This window comes from Oryctolagus cuniculus, chromosome 2, assembly GCF_964237555.1.
Source record: "Oryctolagus cuniculus chromosome 2, mOryCun1.1, whole genome shotgun sequence".
In the NCBI taxonomy this organism is placed as follows: Eukaryota; Metazoa; Chordata; class Mammalia; order Lagomorpha; family Leporidae; genus Oryctolagus; species Oryctolagus cuniculus.
This window is the reverse complement of record NC_091433.1, coordinates 177,028,856-177,047,797: the sequence shown is the minus strand read 5'-3', so window position 1 is coordinate 177,047,797 and position 18,942 is coordinate 177,028,856. Positions and strand designations below refer to the sequence as shown.

General features: G+C 49.7%; 1 protein-coding gene across 14 annotated transcripts in view; it reads right to left on the bottom strand.

Moving 5' to 3' along the window:
- Positions 1-85: 85 nt before the first annotated feature.
- ASXL2 (ASXL transcriptional regulator 2) overlaps positions 86-18,942 on the bottom strand; it is a 175,283-nt gene continuing 156,426 nt past the window's right edge. For 8 of the 14 annotated variants that reach the window (XM_008254662.4, XM_008254670.4, XM_051843115.2 and 5 more), the window contains 3 exons: positions 17,436-18,147; positions 7,803-10,219; positions 86-6,134 (listed from right to left, as the gene is read on the bottom strand). In XM_008254662.4, the coding sequence (XP_008252884.2) occupies positions 6,110-6,134; positions 7,803-10,219; positions 17,436-18,147 (3,154 nt within the window). In that variant the 3' untranslated portion in view covers positions 86-6,109. Of the gene's footprint in view, positions 10,220-17,435; positions 18,148-18,942 lie in introns of all 14 variants that reach the window. The other 6 variants (XR_011386742.1, XR_007918310.2, XM_051843112.2 and 3 more) reach the window with 6 other exon arrangements.

Genomic DNA, 18,942 nt, shown 5'->3' with positions numbered 1-18,942 from the left:
CATCACGCACCGCGGAAGGGGAAAACACGCAGGGAAGTCATCCAACATGGTGTCTGGCTCCCTCGGAAAAGAAAAAGCACAGTCGCCTGGTAAAACTGTACGCCTTTATTCCACATAAAATCAGTCATTGAGATAAGAGTCCGCCCATGTGCAGAAACATTATTGTACATTCAACTCTCAAGAAGGTAGTTTTTATATGACCAATAAAAAGAACAGTCTGGGAGAGGAGTAGGGACAGTGAGGAGCTGACAGGCAGAGTGTCATCTGTCAAGGTGCTAAGGCCTGTGTGCAGACTGGAAAGTGAACAAGACCAAGGTAAGGTCATTTCTTCCATTCGGATTTTCCTTGGTGCTGGTGAAAGGTGCGGTGCAGTGAGTTACAGATCTAAGATGCGTCTGGAACAAACAGGTTAAAGCACTTATGGCTAAAAGTTTTCTCATTTCCAGAGTTTCATTTGTCATGTACTCTAGATCTTTCATGGATTCTAGAAATTTTGCGACTTCTCCAAGAACTTGTTCTTTAATTAGCATTTTAATATCAGAGAATAAGTTAGCATGTCTTTCCTGAGCCCAGGATCTACTTTCTTGTCTAATAAAAAGGTAACCACGTCTGATTAATTTACAACTTGTGCAAAGTGATTACACACAGGGTCGGCTGCGGTCACTACCGAGGACATCTCCAAACTGCGTTTGCCTGAAACCCAACGTGGAAAGAATGATCGACTTAGGGTCCAAGTCCAACCCCCCCGTCCCTCCCCCACCCCCAGGCTCCTGGATCTGAAAATGTCAGACTCAGGTTTTTAAAGAACCATGTGCTCTACTCCCCATGGGAAGGAAACAGGTGGTGTGTCAAATAGTTCTTCAGCTTATCTTGTGATCATTTAATGCATGGCTTTCTTACTGGGCTATCTGAATTTTAGATACTTAAGAAGAGAACTCCTGATTAAGGCTGGCAACACTTAGTGTTTATGAAGCCAAATCCCATTCCACCAACACACGGGGCACAACTCCAAGTTCTCATCAGTGTCCAAAGTGGCCACCATCAACAGACAAGCGCTCCTTAGCCCACAGCACGTCTCAAAAATCTTAAAACAGAGAAACAAAACGACAAAAACCCCCTTAATTCAAAGTTTACTTGAATGCACTTAAAAGTCGATCTTGGTTTCTCTTTCCGCTCTCCAAGCCTCCCTGTGGGACTTGCAGTTGACGCAGCTCGCGGCAGCTTCTTTAGGGCGAGGAGGGCCAGGAGGACCGAGCCGGAAGTCCGTCCTCAGGAGCCCCTGTGCAGGCGGAGCCAGCCCCGCTCCTCCCGCGGCTCCTTTGCAAGCGGCCTGCCCCTCCCTCACCGGGAGACCCTTCCAGGGCTGCCCCTCAGAGACCTGAGTTTCCTCACACAGGGTCTCCGTGCGCCCCGTTCCTGGGAGTGGAGCCGGCACCACCTGGTGGCACACACCTGCCACCTCTGAGAGGGGAATGGCGTGCGGAATGCAAGAGGAATCATCCGGAGGAAGCGATGGCAGACACGGATTTGCATTCCGAAACCCCCCTCCAGAGCAGCAGAGCGAAGAGTGAGGGTTTGGGCACTGAAGTGGAAAGGACGAGGACCTAGCTGCAGTGTTCTAGAATTCAAGTACTGTGACTTCACAGGGGGAAAAGGCCAATTCTGTAGTAGCACAGAACACCAATTTTGCCTACCATGGAGGAATAAAACAGGAACCGCAACAACTGGAAATGAGGAAAGACAGCTCCTTCTCACCTGTAAAATGGAAATCATGCTTAAAAAATCTCCTTTCGCTTCTTTTGGGTTTGAACAGTGACGGGGAAGCTGTGTTACTGACGCGACTGTTACCTGAAAGCCGAACATGACACTGACCTGCTGAACTGCATTATGGGAAGAGGCTGCTCTGGCTTCTCTCCCAGGATCCACTCAGATTTCTCAAAACTTCTACGAACAACTTCTGCTATTCCAACAATTCTTTAAAAGGGTCAATGTTATTCACACGGCTCCTAACTCCCACGGTGTTGTAAAAATTTTTCATCTGGAGGCAGTATCTCCTTTCTTCACATTTTGTCCTGTACCCCTTTACACTTTCACACCGGGACACGCTCAGCATCTGCTTCTCTCGACTAGAAACGTGCGGTGTGGATACCACTTCAGGAAAACCTCTGTACAGCTGACACAACTCTGCGTACCCTTGTATAAACAACACTTCAGTTCTCATAAATCTGTCAGGGAATAAAATGACTTGTACAAAAAGCCAGAAACATTTTGCAAAATCTCCATCTTCCAGAGACCAAATGAGACCAAGCAGTGTCAGAGGCACCGGACACAGGTTTCCAAGGCTGTGGGCTTGGCGAGAGGCAGCTGGGAGATGCAGGTGGAGGCTTCCTGTGCCGGCACACTGCTTCTCCTCACTCGGCTGCAGACCCGCTCGCCCACGTCGTCACCTGAACGTGAGCTCTGCTTCCCATGAGGTAGAAGGCGGCCCCCCGGAATCACAGTTCTGGACGTGGGGAGGCGCTCACTGGAAATGGTCGTTATGGACTGGTCAGACACATTCAGCTGTTTACCTTCACTGCGATGAGGGGACAGGAATGAGGCTGCAGGTATTCCCTGAGACGGAGGTAGCTGCCTGTCGAAGCAGTACACTTTCAGCTAATACCTTGAGCACCATGCTCTTGGGTGGCTGAACTATCTCCAATGTCTTTGGGCAACCCTCATGTATGAAATTTCAATTTTTGAAAAATAATGTTGTCTTTGAAAAGGCATTACTATGCATTAATTTCCAAAATATGCTATTTTTCTCCAGTGAAAATAACCCCAGCTCAGCAATTATGGGGAGAACTAAATATAGTACAAAGTCAATTTCATGGATCATCCAAGATACATTCTTAAAATATCTGATCTTCCCAATTTTTCTTCCAGGTTACCACTGTTTTTAAGGAACGGGCTACATACCTTGATTTGCAAGACCATCTAGTATTGATTTTCACCCTCCATCATACCCTAAAACCAAGTATTTACAACACGAAATGAATTCTGGACCAGACAGCTGTCTCCCACATCCAGGTGTGGGACCACAGACACTGGGCTCAGCCGCATTTCCATGACGTCCTTCCCAACACCAGCGAGTTCAAAATTCAAGTGTCAAACGTGCAGACACATTCTAATTAAGACAGGGATGCTTCTCCCAGCTCTGATCCAGCCCCTCCAGATCAGTCAGGCAGGACAGGGCTCCGGCTCTGGAAGTCACCTCTCAGAGCTGAATCTCCACACAGGACAAGTTTCCAATGATCTTCAAGAGGTGATTTCTTCACACACCCCGGGCCGGAAGGTGGCGGCAGCGAGTATTCGCTAATGGATGCCTAACCACTGTGGAGAAAGGAAAACCTAATTTTTCCCCTGAGATGTTTTCTTACCATTCTTCCTTTTAGAAGCAAACCAGGGGCACATTAAAAAAAAAAAAAAAAGAAAAGAAAAAGAAAAAAAGACACTACATTGTGTTTCTTTTCCAGTCAAATCAGGTGGGTACAAGACAGAACAAAGGACAAAACGTGGAGAAAGACAGACTAGGAGAAATCAGGAATATTTGTGCTAAATCTCTGAGAGAAGACACCCCCCGGTCTGCCAGCAAGCCCCTCCTTTGCGTCTGTCCGTGCCAGCAGCGGCAGCCTTCGCAGAGCAGCAAGGGAGCCACGGAGAGCCTCCGCTCGGGCCCGTCTCAGCGAGCCGGCTCATCTCAGGAGTCACCAAAAACTCGAAGGGTTTTATTTTCACTTTTAATCATCTTTTACTTAATAATAAAATGAAAAATAAGAATATATGAATACATACAATCTATATACATATATTTATTGCAAATACTTAAAATTCTTATGTAAAATGATTTTTTTCTATATTTGTGAAAAAATATGACTTTTTAAATGGTGTTGACACCAACTTCTCTGTACATACCCTCAATTCCAATGTTAACAATTCCTTTAAAAAGGCAAGAGACACAAAAGTTTTAGCAATTACCAAACCAGTCTGTACAAACCTTACAGCCAGAAGGGAAAAATAGCCTGTGGTAAATAAGTCATTTTCCTTTTAAAATAAAAAATAAACCCCAAAACCATTCCCCTTATTGCATTCTTGGGAAATAATCTGAGCGTCCTTAGAGTAACTTCCTTTGCACTAACCTGTGCCTTAACAGTGAGGGCCTACATTAAACACACCATACTTGAGAAATCCAAAGTCTTCCACTGTCACTTTTTACATAGATATTAAAATATATATTACTTAAAATATATTACTGGAAAGCTATTTTTAAAATTGATCTTTAATAGTTGTATCAAATGTAAAGCATTAAAAAAAATAAAGTAACCAAGAATCTATGAAGCTCCTGCTTCAACTTTAGGAATTGTTTTACCTACTGCTCTCTTTCAATAGGTTTGCAGGTATTGAAACATGGTAGGAAAGGTCCCTGCCTACCATCATGTTTCTCAAAGTCTCTTTGGACTATTCTATGAATGGAGCTGAGTTTTCACTGAGCACGGAGCAGTAATACGATGGGGAGACGTTTTCTCCTTGCTATGACATGATGTCAGAGAGAAAACCACCCTGGCACTGCTCCTGGACAGCAAGTTCTGGAAATAAACCGCAGTGGAATGGTCAGAGAAGACCCCCATCATTAGAACACATCATTTCACCAGAGAGTTCTTTAAGGATCTCTAAGGCGGGGCCGGGCAGGAATACACAACGGGGATGGTACCGTCAAGTCATGAGGATGTGACATTGCACCTTCAACTAGAAGGCAAGGAGTGCTTCCTTTGGCTACTTAATTCAATCTGAGATAAGCTCTAAGACATCAGTGTGTGTGCCTTCCCAGCCCAGGTCCCTGTGCTCCCTGGCCCCCAAGAAAAACTCCCCACTGGCCAGCTCTTAATCTTACAAATCGGACACAGAATTCCACAGCTAACTTCAGTGTCTTGAGCACAGGGGTTAAGGAGCAGAAGTAGGGCAAACGATTTCAGATTATTTGGCTTTATTTTCTCTTTTGTAGGATGGAGAACTTTAATCAAAATGCTCTAAGTTTCAGGAAGCCTTCTTTCTAGACCACTGAGAACACTGAGAAGTGAGACTGAGATGACGTACTACGAGTGCTCTCTCCTGAGGTGCCCTGCCATGGGCGGGGCTACGAGACCAGGCTGGGGGCAGGTGCACTGGACACACATCTAACTAGTCACCGGACATGGCGGCGCTTCATCTGCTGAGGGCAAGCTTAGCACTTCGTAAAACATTCTGGATTGGACTGAAAGGCAAGGCAACTCAAAAGCTAAGACAGAAACTGCTTTCAGACTCATCATGTAACGGCTTTCTTGCTCCTGCTTCATTTACTAATGGGCCAGACTGCAGCCCCCCTCCCCAGCCCGGTTCAGCTTACAAGATGACTGCTTTCTCCCTAAAACCACCGCTTTCAAACAGACTGCCAAAGGGACTGGGATTCAATCTGCTGCCGGTCAAGACTCTGATTGTCAGGACGGAGGCAGAGCACCCAGCGGCAACTTCTGCTTGAGAGTCCGCAGCAAACATCAGCTGCGTGGTCTTCAAGAGAATCTGGCAAACAGCAGTGCTGAGCACCTGTGTGCAAGAGCCTGGTCAAGAGCAAGGGAGGCACAGCATGGTTTGCTCTACCTGGACTTGAAATTCCCTGACACCGGTCCTCCCCTGACGACAGCCTGCCTGTGCCCAGATAGAGGGGTGCGTGCAGGAACACTTTTCCAACAGAAAATCAGTGAAGAAAGTAAGTCACTTTTATCAATCCAAATTGGTGGCTGACACTTTGCAATGGGGTCGATTCTGAAACACTCAAACCAACCCCCCCAGCACGCAGAGGAGCAGCCCTCGGCGCTGCCACCACGGCGAGGAGGAGAGACGGAAGTGAGACCCAGCAGGAGGTCTCCCTGACCCCCCTCGGATTACCCAGGGGTCGGCAAGTTTGGCAGCAGAACCACAGTTTCTACTTCCTACCCTCGGTGGGACTGAACTGTGTGTGTATGCGTGTACGGGGGGGAAACGGGAAGACGGAAGGACTTCACGCTGCCTCGGCTGAAACTGGGACACAGATCCTCTATGTGCCTTGGGCCACAAAAAAGCTGGAAAAGAAAAATGAAAAATAGTGGAGTGAGTTTCTTCTGGGTTTGGAGCAGGGACTGTGAGGAAACGCTGACAGGGTTTTATGATCACTCATGCTCTCCTAACCTGGAACGCGTCTCAGTGAGCAAGCTTAACTGGTCCGCAGCTTGTAAATGCCGCGTCCTGAATATGTGGTACAAATGTGAATGCACTAGGTTGCACGAATGCTTTTACACATTTCAAATTAGGAGATGAGTTCTATACGCAGGTGGTACCAGTTGACAATCTCCTACTTAGTACCAAATTCTGGTAAACTGTAGGCTGTTTCTAATGTTCTACAACCATGACCTAAATAATATGTACTCCAAAATTCTTCAGCCACTAAGAAAGATTTAACAATGAATAAACAAACAAACAAAAAATGAAACAAAAAACCAACAAAACTTTGGAGCCAATTCTTCTTCCTTTCAGACATTTTCTTAGCCATTCACCAAATCCCCTTTACATAAGAAATTTCTAGTACACAGACAGCAGTAATGCAAAGCAGGGCACAAGCTTGCTAAAACAGAAACTGTGCTCTGTGTGTGCGGACACGTGTGTTTAAGTAAGATGTAATCAGATCACTCCATCCTCAGATGCCTGGGAGGTCCAAACAGGTTGAACAGAAGGAGCAAATGTGTTACTGAGCTTTTCTACCTGTGACTATAAAACTTTAGCTACGGGGTTGGGAGAGAAGAGGAGAAGACAGGCTACCTTGTTTCTAGTGCGAAACTGTTTTCCAAAGCTCTTTATGCTCAGTTTAACAGCTTCTGCAGTTTCATTCCCCTCACTCAACAAGACATGGTTCCAATCACCCACTCACTCACCCTTTCCTGGTTATTTTACCCTTGGATTTCCAATCTGTCACGCAGAGCTGTTATTGCTGGAACCGCGGCCCTGCACAGGCCATGGTTACACGGCGGGGCCTGGAGAGGCGCTCCCGCCCCAGGCCACACTCACGTCTGGGGGCAGAGGGGTGGGGTTAGGGGACAGCAGGGCTCCAGCAGCTGCAGGCAGAGCGCCTGCCAACAGCACTGGCTGACAGAGCCAAGAACCACTCAGCTGTCAGGGTCTGCAATGCTGCCTGTGGGAGTAAGGCCTTAGCAAAAACCTCGACTTGAAACAGTTCCATCTAAGGTAAAGGGACTGAGGAAACCCTGATCCAAATCCTGGAAAGGCCGAATGGTCTCCGCACAACGTGCAGCCGGAATGTGCAGACACTCCTCACCTCCAGTCATCTGTCCAACACTCCCTCTCTCCCTGCTCTTCCAAGCCTCTCAGCGGAGGTCAGAGGCAGCCAGCATGGCATTCGCCTTTCCTCAGTCACGTTGAGTGGAACAAAATCTGAATTCAAAGTAACACATCATTACCGCGACCCTTGGGAAAGCCATGTTAGACAAAATGTGACATATTTACATGATTTTCTAAGTGCAAACTTGTCACAGACTCACAGTCCTGCCTGCCTTAGACTTGGTATACAAGGTGCTCTTCCTCTAAAATGCAAAAAACCTGTACTCTGTCTTCCTGATTAACATCCGTCTGCTCAGACAGCCCAAGCCGACTTATCTCTGTGATTCCAGGGACGCACACACGTCAGCAGCCCTTCCCTTCCCCCACCCTCACAGTGTGTACCTTTCTGCTCTCATTACCGAACAACAAGGCAGGAGACGCAGAGTTTGGAGGGCCCAATGCAATCATCATGGCAGAAAGCTCCGCAGCCCTTGCACATGATCATGGCTTTCAAGCGGCAGTAGCACTTCGAAGGCGCGTCCTCGATGCTGTTCTCCTCCGCAAAGGCCTGCACAGGAATGGTCTGGCCGTGGCTGCCGGGATTCATGGCTTGGCCAGCAGGGATGGTAGTGACGGTCACTGAGAAGGACATGACGTCACCCACATTGCTAGACACCTGGCTACCTGGTACGGCAGAGTTGTGGTCCATGTCGGGAGAGGTGGAGACATTGATCATGCCCCTGTAGCTTGGCCCTAGCTGGGTGGGGCTTCCATACAGCTTTGGGGTTTGCAGGGGCGGAAGGCGCAGAGGCTGATGGGTGGGACTGTCGGCAGGCAGAGGCAGGGCAGAAGAGCCGAAACGCTCAGGGCTGCTGCGCATCGTCTTACCTCTCCCTGCATGCGCCACCTGCTTCTGCGCTGCCTGAACAAAATCTCTGGCCACAGTCTTTTCATCCAGCGCTTGGCCCCTGGGGAACAGGTAATGCTCCTTCGCTGAAGTGGTCTGCTCACTCAGCGGTGCCTCGGCCGAGCAGTCGCTGATGGACGGCGCTTCCCTGCTGTGGGGTCCTGCACTTGCATCGCCCTTGCCGGAACTCGGGGGCGCCTGGGGCTCCCTCTTCGCCAGCACCGACTCCTGCTCCTCTTCAGTGCTCTCCTCGTCAGTGTCGTCTTCCCTGCCGCTGCTGCTGTCCCCTGCTGCGCTCTGACCATCTGCATATCCCGTTTTCAAGGCTTCCGGGGGGCTACTTAGACAAAAACGGTCTTCAGGGTTTACCGAGTGGGTCCTCCTACAGCTCTCCGAGCCTCGGCCGTAGGTGGAAATATTAAGCAAGTAGTGGCCTGCCATGGCAGGCCTGGATGTCCTTCTGCCAGCAAAGCCCAGCATGAACCTCTGGCTCGTGGAGATGTCTTCCAGCTGGAAACCTGAGTGGGTGAAGCTGAACTGGGAGGGCGGCACGAACGACAGGACGCTCTGCCTGCGCACCCTCTGGATCAGCGTCTGGAGGACCTGATCCTGGGCCGCTTTACTGAGTCCTTCTGGGTACTGGTGCACCTCAACGCCCGGGTCCCTCAGGTCCTTAGGCGAGAAGAGCTGCAGGGGCCGGGCACCCTGGGGGAGGGGCTGACTCTGCAGGCTCTTCCCCAGCGGCTGCACAGCTGGATGGGACGGTCTCTCGTGAACTTCTTCTCTGGCGCTACTCTCTGTTCCGGCCGTGCCTGCGGGGGCTCCTACTCCCTTCTCCTCTTTTGCGGTCATTGGAAGAGTTTTCATTTCAACTTTGGTGAGAGGCTTAGGCAGGATTTGCTCCATCGGGACATCTTTGCCCTGGAGCAGCTGAGTAACTAAAGGGTTATTAGCAGGGATACTAGAGCTGGGTCGTGAAATGGGTCCGTTCACACTTGAAGTTCCCGGGGTTTTCAGGCTAGAAGCTGCTGGCAAAGTGCTCGAGGACGGAGCTGACCCAGTGGGAGCTGCAGTCACACTGACCTGGGGTACAGAGCGCTTCTCTAAAGTGGCTGTTGTCAATAAAGATGTGACAGGGGAGGGAGCCAGAGCCACCGGAGCACTAGCATTTGTCTCTGCCGAGGCGCAAGGGTTCGGTGCACTCTGACCAGAGCCTGCTTTGGACTCAATGGTGCCATTAGCTGCAAAACGAGCAGGTGAAGCATCTGAAACCAGAGCAGGACCCGCCGGAGAAGGTGCTTTTTCCTGTCTGCAGCCACTGGGCCCTGCGGGCTGACCGAGAGGGGCCGCTGCGGGTGCTGCCCTGGCGGGGTGCAGGGTCTCACTGTTGGGTTTCTCTACGTGGGCTGCTGATGGGACACCTGAGCACCCTCCGCTGACGGCAGGTGTTGGAGGCACTGAGGGGGTTTGCTGTAGTTGTGCTCCAGAGCCACTAGGAGGCTGTGCCTGGCCTGGGGTCTTGGTCTTAGACTGGGGCTGAGTCTCTGCACCACAGGGTAGAAGCTCTCTCGTACCTCCCCCGCTTCCAGTTCCTGCCAGTTCCAGTGCGGGGCCCTTTCCAGTTCCACTGACCCTGTCTGAGCCTGGACTGCCTCCTCTTGCAGTTTTCCTTTCGCCACCTTCTCCTGAACCTTGTCCACCCCCTGGGCCAGGTCCTGGAATGGTCCCTCCAACGGAGGCGGCGGCAGCGGCGGCGGCGGCGGCGGCAGCGGCTGCCCTCTGTGCTTTGACCAGCTGGGCTTTTGCTTTGATGTCTGCGAGGGTTCTGGCTCCTGTTCTGTTAGGACTGATGATGGGGATTGGAAACCGAGCCCTGGGAGAGACCTGCGACGGAGGAAACGGCATGGAGGAGATTCTGGAGACCGGGATCTGAAAGGAGGGGAGGGAAACAACAGAGCTTAGCTTCCACTCGTGAGAACAGCAACACTTCTGGAATGCCTGCGTTCTGAGAGCAGATGGACACCACACCTGTGACAGCCTCGGGAGAGCCCAGCCCGTGGAGACGGGCACACGGACACCAGTGACTCCGGGGCCCTTCATCTTGTCTATCGATGCTGGAGGCTGCCTCCCTCCACTCCCTCCCCCAGACTCTCATCCCTCTTTCCTCCACCCAACCTCCAACTGCTGATCACTTCAAATAGAGCCCTTCCTATGGTTTCTGCATTTTTAAAATGAGAGAGAACTAGGAAGAGAGAAAGAAAGAGAAAAAATAAAGGAAATACCATACCATTTGCGTCTTTTACTTTTTAGCATTACTATCAAGGCCTGGAGAAAATACTTTTGTTCTATACACATACACACAGCGTATATGCTGGATTGTCTGAAATTAGAGAAGCCTTTGCATAGCCCTGGAGGAAGACTTGTGTGAATGACACCGCTGTACCCTGCTATACACCATATAAAGGAGCATCTACATGCCAGGCATTTTCACCCCTGCTGCCAGTACACTTATTTGTGTAGCTTTAAATATATATACACACACACACACACACACACACACACACACACACCCTGATTCCTATCCCAAAATTTACAAATCATAAAAATTAAGAGAAAAAAGTATTTATTAAAAAAAAAAAAAAAACTACTTGTGGGGCTGGCATTGTGGCACTGCAACACTGGCATCCTAATTTTCAGTGTTGGTTTGAGTCCTGGCTGCTCCAATTCTGATCCAGCTCCCTGCTAATGTGCCTGGGAAGGCAATGGAGGATGGGCCAGCTGCCTGGATCCCTGTCACCCATGTGGGAGACCAGGATGGATTCCTGGCTCTGACCTGGCCCCAACGTGGCTGCTGTGGCCACCCGGGATGTGAACCAGCAGATGTAAGATAACTCTCTCTGTCTCCCTCTGTTACTCTGCCTTTCAAATAAATAAATATTTTTAAAGATACTTGTGAGATTCTGATACACTATCAGATTTGAAAACACTGGTTTTTATATCATAAACCAGCATGTTTCATAAGATTGTGAGGCCTGCACTAAGCTATACTTTGAAAACTACTGGAATTAATCACAACACTAATTAGGTTGTGGACATTTTAGAGCATTTAATTAAAAACAAAAATTAAGTCCATGAATAATATACCATGAGATGTACTTAACCTCTTCTTAGAGCTAAGTTTATTTTATATACAATGCTAATAAGCCTTGACAGCACATTTACTCCGCACATAGCACTTCAGAAGCAAATATCATCTAGTGGTGCCTATTGGAGAAAACTCGGTGGGGAAGAAGGGTGGCAGGTGGTAGGAAAGCCAAAAGTAGAAATTAAATACAAGAAAGTTGTCTAGGGGAATTTTAAAATATATATATTTATTTATTTAAAAGGCAGAGCTATAGTGATACAGAGAGAGAAAGAGATCTTCCATCTGCTGGTTCACTTGGCTGCAATGGCCAAGGTTAGGCCAGGCCAAAGCCAGGAGACAAGAACTGCATCGGATATGCCATTTGGGTATATCCCAATGGAGCCCGTACTTGAGACATCTTCTACTGCTTTCCCAGGGGCATTAGGAGGGCAACAGGACAGGAATCAGATCTCCTGTGGGATGCCGGCTTCCCAGGTAGCAGTTTAACTCACTGTGCCACAATATCAGCCCCTCTGGGAATTTTTTTTTTATTTTTATTTTTATTTTTTTTTTGACAGGCAGAGTGGACAGTGAGAGAGAGAGACAGAGAGAGAAAGGTCTTCCTTTGCCGTTGGTTCACCCTCCAATGGCCGCCGCTGCAGCTGGCGCACCGCACTGATCCAATGGCAGGAGCCAGGATCCAGGTGCTTTTCCTGGTCTCCCATGGGGTGCAGGGCCCAAGCACCTGGGCCATCCTCCACTGCACTCCCTGGCCATAGCAGAGAGCTGGCCTGGAAGAGGGGCAACCGGGACAGAATCCGGCGCCCCGACTGGGACTAGAACCCGGTGTGCCGGCGCCGCAAGGTGGAGGATTAGCCTAGTGAGCCACGGCGCCGGCCCTTTTTTTTTTAAATTTTTTTAAAAATTTATTTGAAAGAGTTACAGAGAAGGGGAAGAGAGAGAATGAGGAAGAAGAGGAGGAGGAGGAGGAAGTGGAAGCGGAAGCAGAAGCAGCAGCAGCCCCGGGGAATTTTATATAGAAACAAACAACTTGATATTGAGAACACTTTTTAGAGTATCATACATACCTAGCAAAATAAATGATATCTATAATAGTACCTGAAAATCTTAATAACATGCTGAAATCAAATAAGGATAATCATTAAAAGGAGTTTAATGTCTTAACAATTACAATAACATAACAAGTTTTGGCTATTTATGTAAATAGTGATATTACCTGGTTATACAGAATAAATGAAATGCTGTCCATGATAAATGAGATGTTTTAAGTACAAAACCACTGCTGGGGCTGGCACTGTGGCACAGCAGGTAAAGCCGCCACGGGGAGTGCTGGCATCCCATGTGGGCACCAGGTTCGAGTAATAGCTGCTCTACTTGAACCAGTGGATGGAAGACTCTCTGTCTCTCTCTCTGCCTCTCAAATAAGTAAATCTTAAGAAAAAAAAAAACAAAACAAACTAACTAATTTACTGAAATGCCCCACCCCACGCATCAGAAGTAGTAAATTCTTTTGAAGAATATACTGAATATAAAACAAATAATGTATACACGTGTGTGTATATACTACTTTTTTTTTTTTTTTTTTTTTTTTTTAATTTTTGACAGGCAGAGTGGACAGTGAGAGAGAGAGACAGAGAGAAAGGTCTTCCTTTTTGCCGTTGGTTCACCCTCCAATGGCCGCCGCTGCAGCCGGCGCACCGCGCTGATCCGATGGCAGGAGCCAGGATCCAGGTGCTTTTCCTGGTCTCCCATGGGGTGCAGGGCCCAAGCACCTGGGCCATCCTCCACTGCACTCCCTGGCCATAGCAGAGAGCTGGCCTGGAAGAGGGGCAACCGGGACAGAATCCGGCGCCCCAACCGGGACTAGAACCCGGTGTGCCGGCGCCGCAAGGTGGAGGATTAGCCTAGTGAGCCACGGCGCCGGCTCGTATATACTACTTTTTTAAAAAAGATTTATTTATTATTATTTATTTGAAAGAGTTACACAGAGACAGAAGGAGAGGCAGAGAGAGAGATATCTTTCATCCGTTGGTTCACTACCCAATTGGCCACAGTGGCAGGAGCTGCGCCAATCTGAAGCTAGGAGCCAGGAGCTCCTTCCAGGTCTCCCACGCAGGTGCAGGGGCCCAAGGACTTGGGCTATCTTCTACTGCTTTCCCAGGCCACAGCAGAGAGCTGGCTTGGAAGTGGAGCCGCCGGTACAACTGGTGCCCATATGGGATGCCGGCACTGTAGTTGGCAGCTTCACCCACTACACCACAGTGCCAGCCCCTGTGTGTATATTTCTCATATATTTGGACTAAAACTCAAATTTTTTTATCCTATTTAAATTTTGTTTAAAAGGTTTTGTCCTGCTATAATTTACATTAAGCATTTTAAAAAACATTTTATTTATTTGAGAAGCAGAGTTACACACAGAGAGGGAGAGACAAAGAAAGAGGTCTTCCATCCTCTAGTTCACTCCCTAAATGGCTGCAACAGCCAGAGCTGGGCCAATCTGAAGCCAGGACCCAGGAGCCTCCTCAGGGTCTCCCACGTGGATGTAAGGGCCCAAGCACCAGGGCCATCCTCCACTGCCTTCCCAGGCCATAAGCAGAGAGCTAGACTGGAAAAGGAGCAGCCAGGACACAAACTGGCACTCATATAGGATGCGGGAACCACAGGCAGAGGCTTAGCCTACTAGGCCATTGGCCCCATACATTAAGCTTTGTCTAAGAAAGTGGGATTTGAAATAGGTCTGGCTGGCGCCGCGGCTCACTAGGCTAATCCTCCGCCTAGCGGCGCCGGCACACCGGGTTCTAGTCCCGGTAGGGGCGCCGGATTCTGTCCCGGTTGCCCCTCTTCCAGGCCAGCCCTCTGCTGTGGCCAGGGAGTGCAGTGGAGGATGGCCCAGGTGCTTGGGCCCTGCACCCCATGGGAGACCAGGAAAAGCACCTGGCTCCTGGCTCCTGCCATCGGATCAGCGCGGTGCGCCGGCCGCAGCGCGCCGGCCGCGGCGGCCATTGGAGGGTGAACCAACGGCAAAAGGAAGACCTTTCTCTCTGTCTCTCTCTCTCTCACTGTCCACTCTGCCTGTCAAAAAAAAAAAAAAAAGAAATAGGTCTAAGGTAAATTAGCTACCATAGGAACTTCCAGTGAAATCTTTTTTGGGTGAGTAAGGAAAAAAGTAAAATCATAGTCACTTAGTCCCAGCGGGTTTAAGTTTTCAGCACAAAGTCTGTCCAGATTATCAGTAAGTAGGCAGAAAGTGATGCACCTTAGACTTTTTCAGATGACAAAACAGAAAACTCTGTCAGCACTGAGCTCTGGAGATGAGCTGTGACTGACAGTCATTAGAGAAAGCTTTCTAACATGCTTGTTAAGAAGAATAGGAAAAGTAGTTCTCATAAAAATCAGTATATGGCGGCCGGTGGTGTGGCACAGTGGGTAAAGCCACCACCTGCAGTGCGGGCATCCCATGTTGGCACCGGTAAGTGCCAGCTGCTCCACTTCTGATCCAGCTCTCTGCTGTGGCCTGGGAATGCAATGGAAGATGGCCCAAGTCCTTGGGCCCCTGTGCCTGCCTGGGAGGCCTGGAAAGAAGCTCCTGGCTCCTGGCTCATGATTGGCCCAGCTCCGGCCATGCAGGCCATTTGCAGAGCGAATCAGCAGATGAAGATTTCTCTCTGCCTCTGCCTCTCTGTAGTTCTGCCTTTCAAATAAATAAATGAATCTTTTAAAAAAAATCAGTATCTGTAGCAAAGCATGACTGTGTTATGTTAATGACAGAAAAAAAACTCAACCAAATAAAACCCAAGATTCATAGGTGCTAAAGTCGCAAAACTTAAAATTAAGCAGCACTGAAGAATGAATGTCATCCTACAGGTAATTAAGAGGCACAGTGAGAGAGAAGTCAGGTGGTACAGGAATGGGAAAAATGAACGTCAGGAAAGTATTATTTCCAAGGAGTATTTCTTGATAGTACTAACTGGTTCATTTAAATTAAACAGAAGGGCCGGCGCTGCGGCTCACTAGGCTAATCCTCCGCCTTGTGGCGCCGGAACACTGGGTTCTAGTCCCGGTCGGGGCGCCGGATTCTGTCCCAGTTGCCCCTCTTCCAGGCCAGCTCTCTGCTGTGGCCAGGGAGTGCAGTGGAGGATGGCCCAAGTACTTGGGTCCTGCACCCCCTGGGAGACCAGGAGAAGCACCTGGCTCCTGCCATTGGATCAGCGCGGTGCACCGGCCGCAGCGCGTCGGCCGTGGCGGCCATTGGAGGGTGAACCAACGGCAAAGGAAGACCTTTCTCTCTGTCTCTCTCTCTCACTGTCCACTCTGCCTGTCAAAAATAAAAAATAAAAACTAAATAAATAAACAGAAGGGGGCTGGCACCGTGGCTCAATAGGCTAATCCTCCGCCTTGTGGTGCTGGCACACCGGGTTCTAGTCCCGGTCGGGGTGCCGGATTCTGTCCTGGTTGCCCCTCTTCCAGGCCAGCTCTCTGCTATTGCCTGGGAGTGCAGTGATGGCCCAAGTGCTTGGGCCCTGCACCCCATGGGAGACCAGGAAAAGCACCTGGCTCCTGGCTTCAGATCAGCGCGATGCGCCGGCCGCAGTGCGCCGCCGCGGTGGCCTTTGGAGGGTGAACCAACGGCAAATGGAAGACCTTTCTCTCTGTCTCTTTCTCTCTGTCCACTCTGCCTGTCAAAAATAAAAAAATAAAAAAAAATTAATTATACAGAAGGGGAGAGGAGAGTACCTTTACTGGAGTTTAAAAAAAATGTATATCCTAATGTGAATAATACCCAAAGTAGTATTAAAGACATATGCAGAGGCTGGTGTTGAGGCATAATGGGTAAAGCCACCGCCTGCAACGCTGGCATCCCATATGGGTGCAAGTTCAAGTCCCAGCTGCTCCACTTCCAATTCCATTAGCCCTGCTAATGGCTTGGGAAAAGCAGCAGAAGTTGGCCCAATTGCTTGCACCCCTGCCAGTCATGCCGGAGACCCAGATGAAACTCCTAGTTCCTGGCTTCAGCCTGGCCCAGCCCTGGCTGTTGTAGCCATCTGGGGAGTGAATGAAATGAATGGATAAAAGATCTCTCTCTCTTTCTTTCTGTGTAACTCTTTCAAATAAATAAATAAATCTTAAAGAAAGACATGCTGAGCAGAAAGCTTAGTAACATTATGTCATCTTTGTTTTTTTTTTAAAGACAGAGGCAGAGGCAGAGAGAGAGAGACACACACAGAGAGAGAGATGTCTTTCATCCACTCCACAGATGGCTGCAATGGCTGGAGCTGAGCCAAACTGAAGCCAAGAGCCAGGAGCTTCTTCCAGGTCTCCCACACAGGTGCAGGGGCCCGAGGACCTGGGCCATCCTCTACTGCTTTCCCAGGCCATAGCAGAGAGCTGGACGGGAAGTGGAGCAGCTGGGACTCGAACCAGTGCCCATATGGGATGCTGGCGCTGCAGGTGGTGGCTGTACCTGCCACACTATAGCACCGGCCCCACATTATGCCATCTTACTCATCTTCCTCAAGTAACCAGTGGTGACAGGACAGACACACAATTCTCTTCATAAGAGGGAGCCACAGGTCATTCCAGACTCACAGAATATCAAGTCAGCTATGGCAGTGTGGAAAGAGACACAGTACACTCAAATACCAAGCTCTTGGTACAGGATCAGATCTTCTAACCACACCCATGGCCTCCTTGTTCTTATTCTCGCAATTATCTTGCCATGTAAGACAGACTAATTTCCAGAACTGTCTTAATACACAGAGTGGCGAGCATGAGTAAGTGAGGGTGGTACCTCCCAACTCAGAACCCAACAAAGATCTGCAACAACGCAGTTCTAAAGGGCAGCTTATCGACCATTTTATCTGTGTAAGGCCAGATACATGCAGACCAAGTACATATGTTTCTGCGTTAAGAAATGCCACAAATTACTTGAAATTTACTAGGTTTGACCAAAAACATGGTGTTCAGACCAACTCTCCATTTCAAGTCTCCCTGCTCTCTTACCTTGAGGGGTGGAACTTTCCGCACGGGGACCCTGTCTCCTCTGTTGAGAAAGGGCTGCGGCGAGACCTGAAATGGCTGCTGGTGCTGGCGATTCTCGGTGACCCGTGGCCTCTTCTCCCAGCTTGCAGGGGCCTCTTCTTGGCTAAGAGATTTTCTCTTGAGGCTTTCTGGGCTCTGATCAGCAAGAGCTGCTGGAGCTTCTTTTGTGGGGGTCTCCTGTGGACCTGCCTCTGCTGGGAGCTTCAGGACCGGTTTCTCCCCGCCAGGACTCTGAGGTTGCACTGGGGACGCCAGGGGGGCTTCTTGGCCTCTGTCTTTGCTGTAAGCAGGAACGGCGGGGAGACGATCATCCCGCTCAGACTCCTGCTCAGCAGAGGCAGCCGGCTTCTGCTCCGGGACAGCCGCGTCCTGCGGGCACTGGCCGGGAAGGACGCTGCCGGGCTCCTCTGCGGCCGAGGCCGGGTGCGGCTCTGCGCACCGGGAGAGGTCCAGCTGTCCCTCATCCTGGCTCCCGTGCTCTTCCTTTGCGACGGGTGATGGCGTCGTCACTGCTTCTTCCTTACACTCCGCCGGGGGAGCCACCGGGACTGTTCTGACAGGAGAGGCCTCTGAAGGAAGTGCGGGTTTTGGTTGCTCGGCTGGGACTTTCTTGACTTTGGGATCACTGGGCGAAGCAGTCAGTTTCTTTGAATCTTCAAGGCTCAGACCAGAACTAAAGAGTGGAAGAAAGAAAGATCTTAGTTGAGAAATGGTCCGCATTACTGAGGCTGTTGTGGGACAATGGACTATGACAACACACAGAGGCTTTCTTCACGCGTTGGCTTCACTGCCGTTACTGGTCGTGAAGGCTCTGACAACTCCTGCACGCTGAGTTACTAAGTGACTAGGCTCCCGTACCTCCGTTCCTTCAGCGATCCGCTGGGGCTAATTACGCCATGCTGCTGCTCTGATGAGGAAGCGGCCTGGCGCTCAGGAAAAGTCTGGGGATGCTGGTTATTGTTACTGCTCTGGCTTATGCAGGCCCCATGATGTAGAGGCATCACAGCCCACTTACAAGGAGCTGGAAGCAGGCCAGGACCCATCCACCTGGGGACTGGGATCAACTGTGCTCTGTGGCACTTGCAGAAACGCTGACCCAAGAAATCTAAAGAACTCTGAGGAGACAGTAGGGGCCCACCAGCCAAGGTACCCCAGAAGCTGAGAATTCTGACGGAGCTTTTGGAAACCCTGTTTATTTATCTTTTATTTAAAGATTTATTGATTTATTTGAAAGGCAGAGTTACAGAGAGAAAGGAGAGACAGAGAGAGGTCTTCCATCCACTGGTTCACTCCCCAAATGGCCATAGTGACCAGGGCTGAGGCAAGACCAGAGCCAGGAATCAGAAGTTTCTTCCGGGTCTCCCACATGGGCGCAGGGGCCCAAGGACTTGGGTTATCCTCTGCTGCTTTCCCAGGAACATTAGTGGGAAGCTGGATTGGAAGTGGAGAAGCCAGGTCTCAAGCTGGC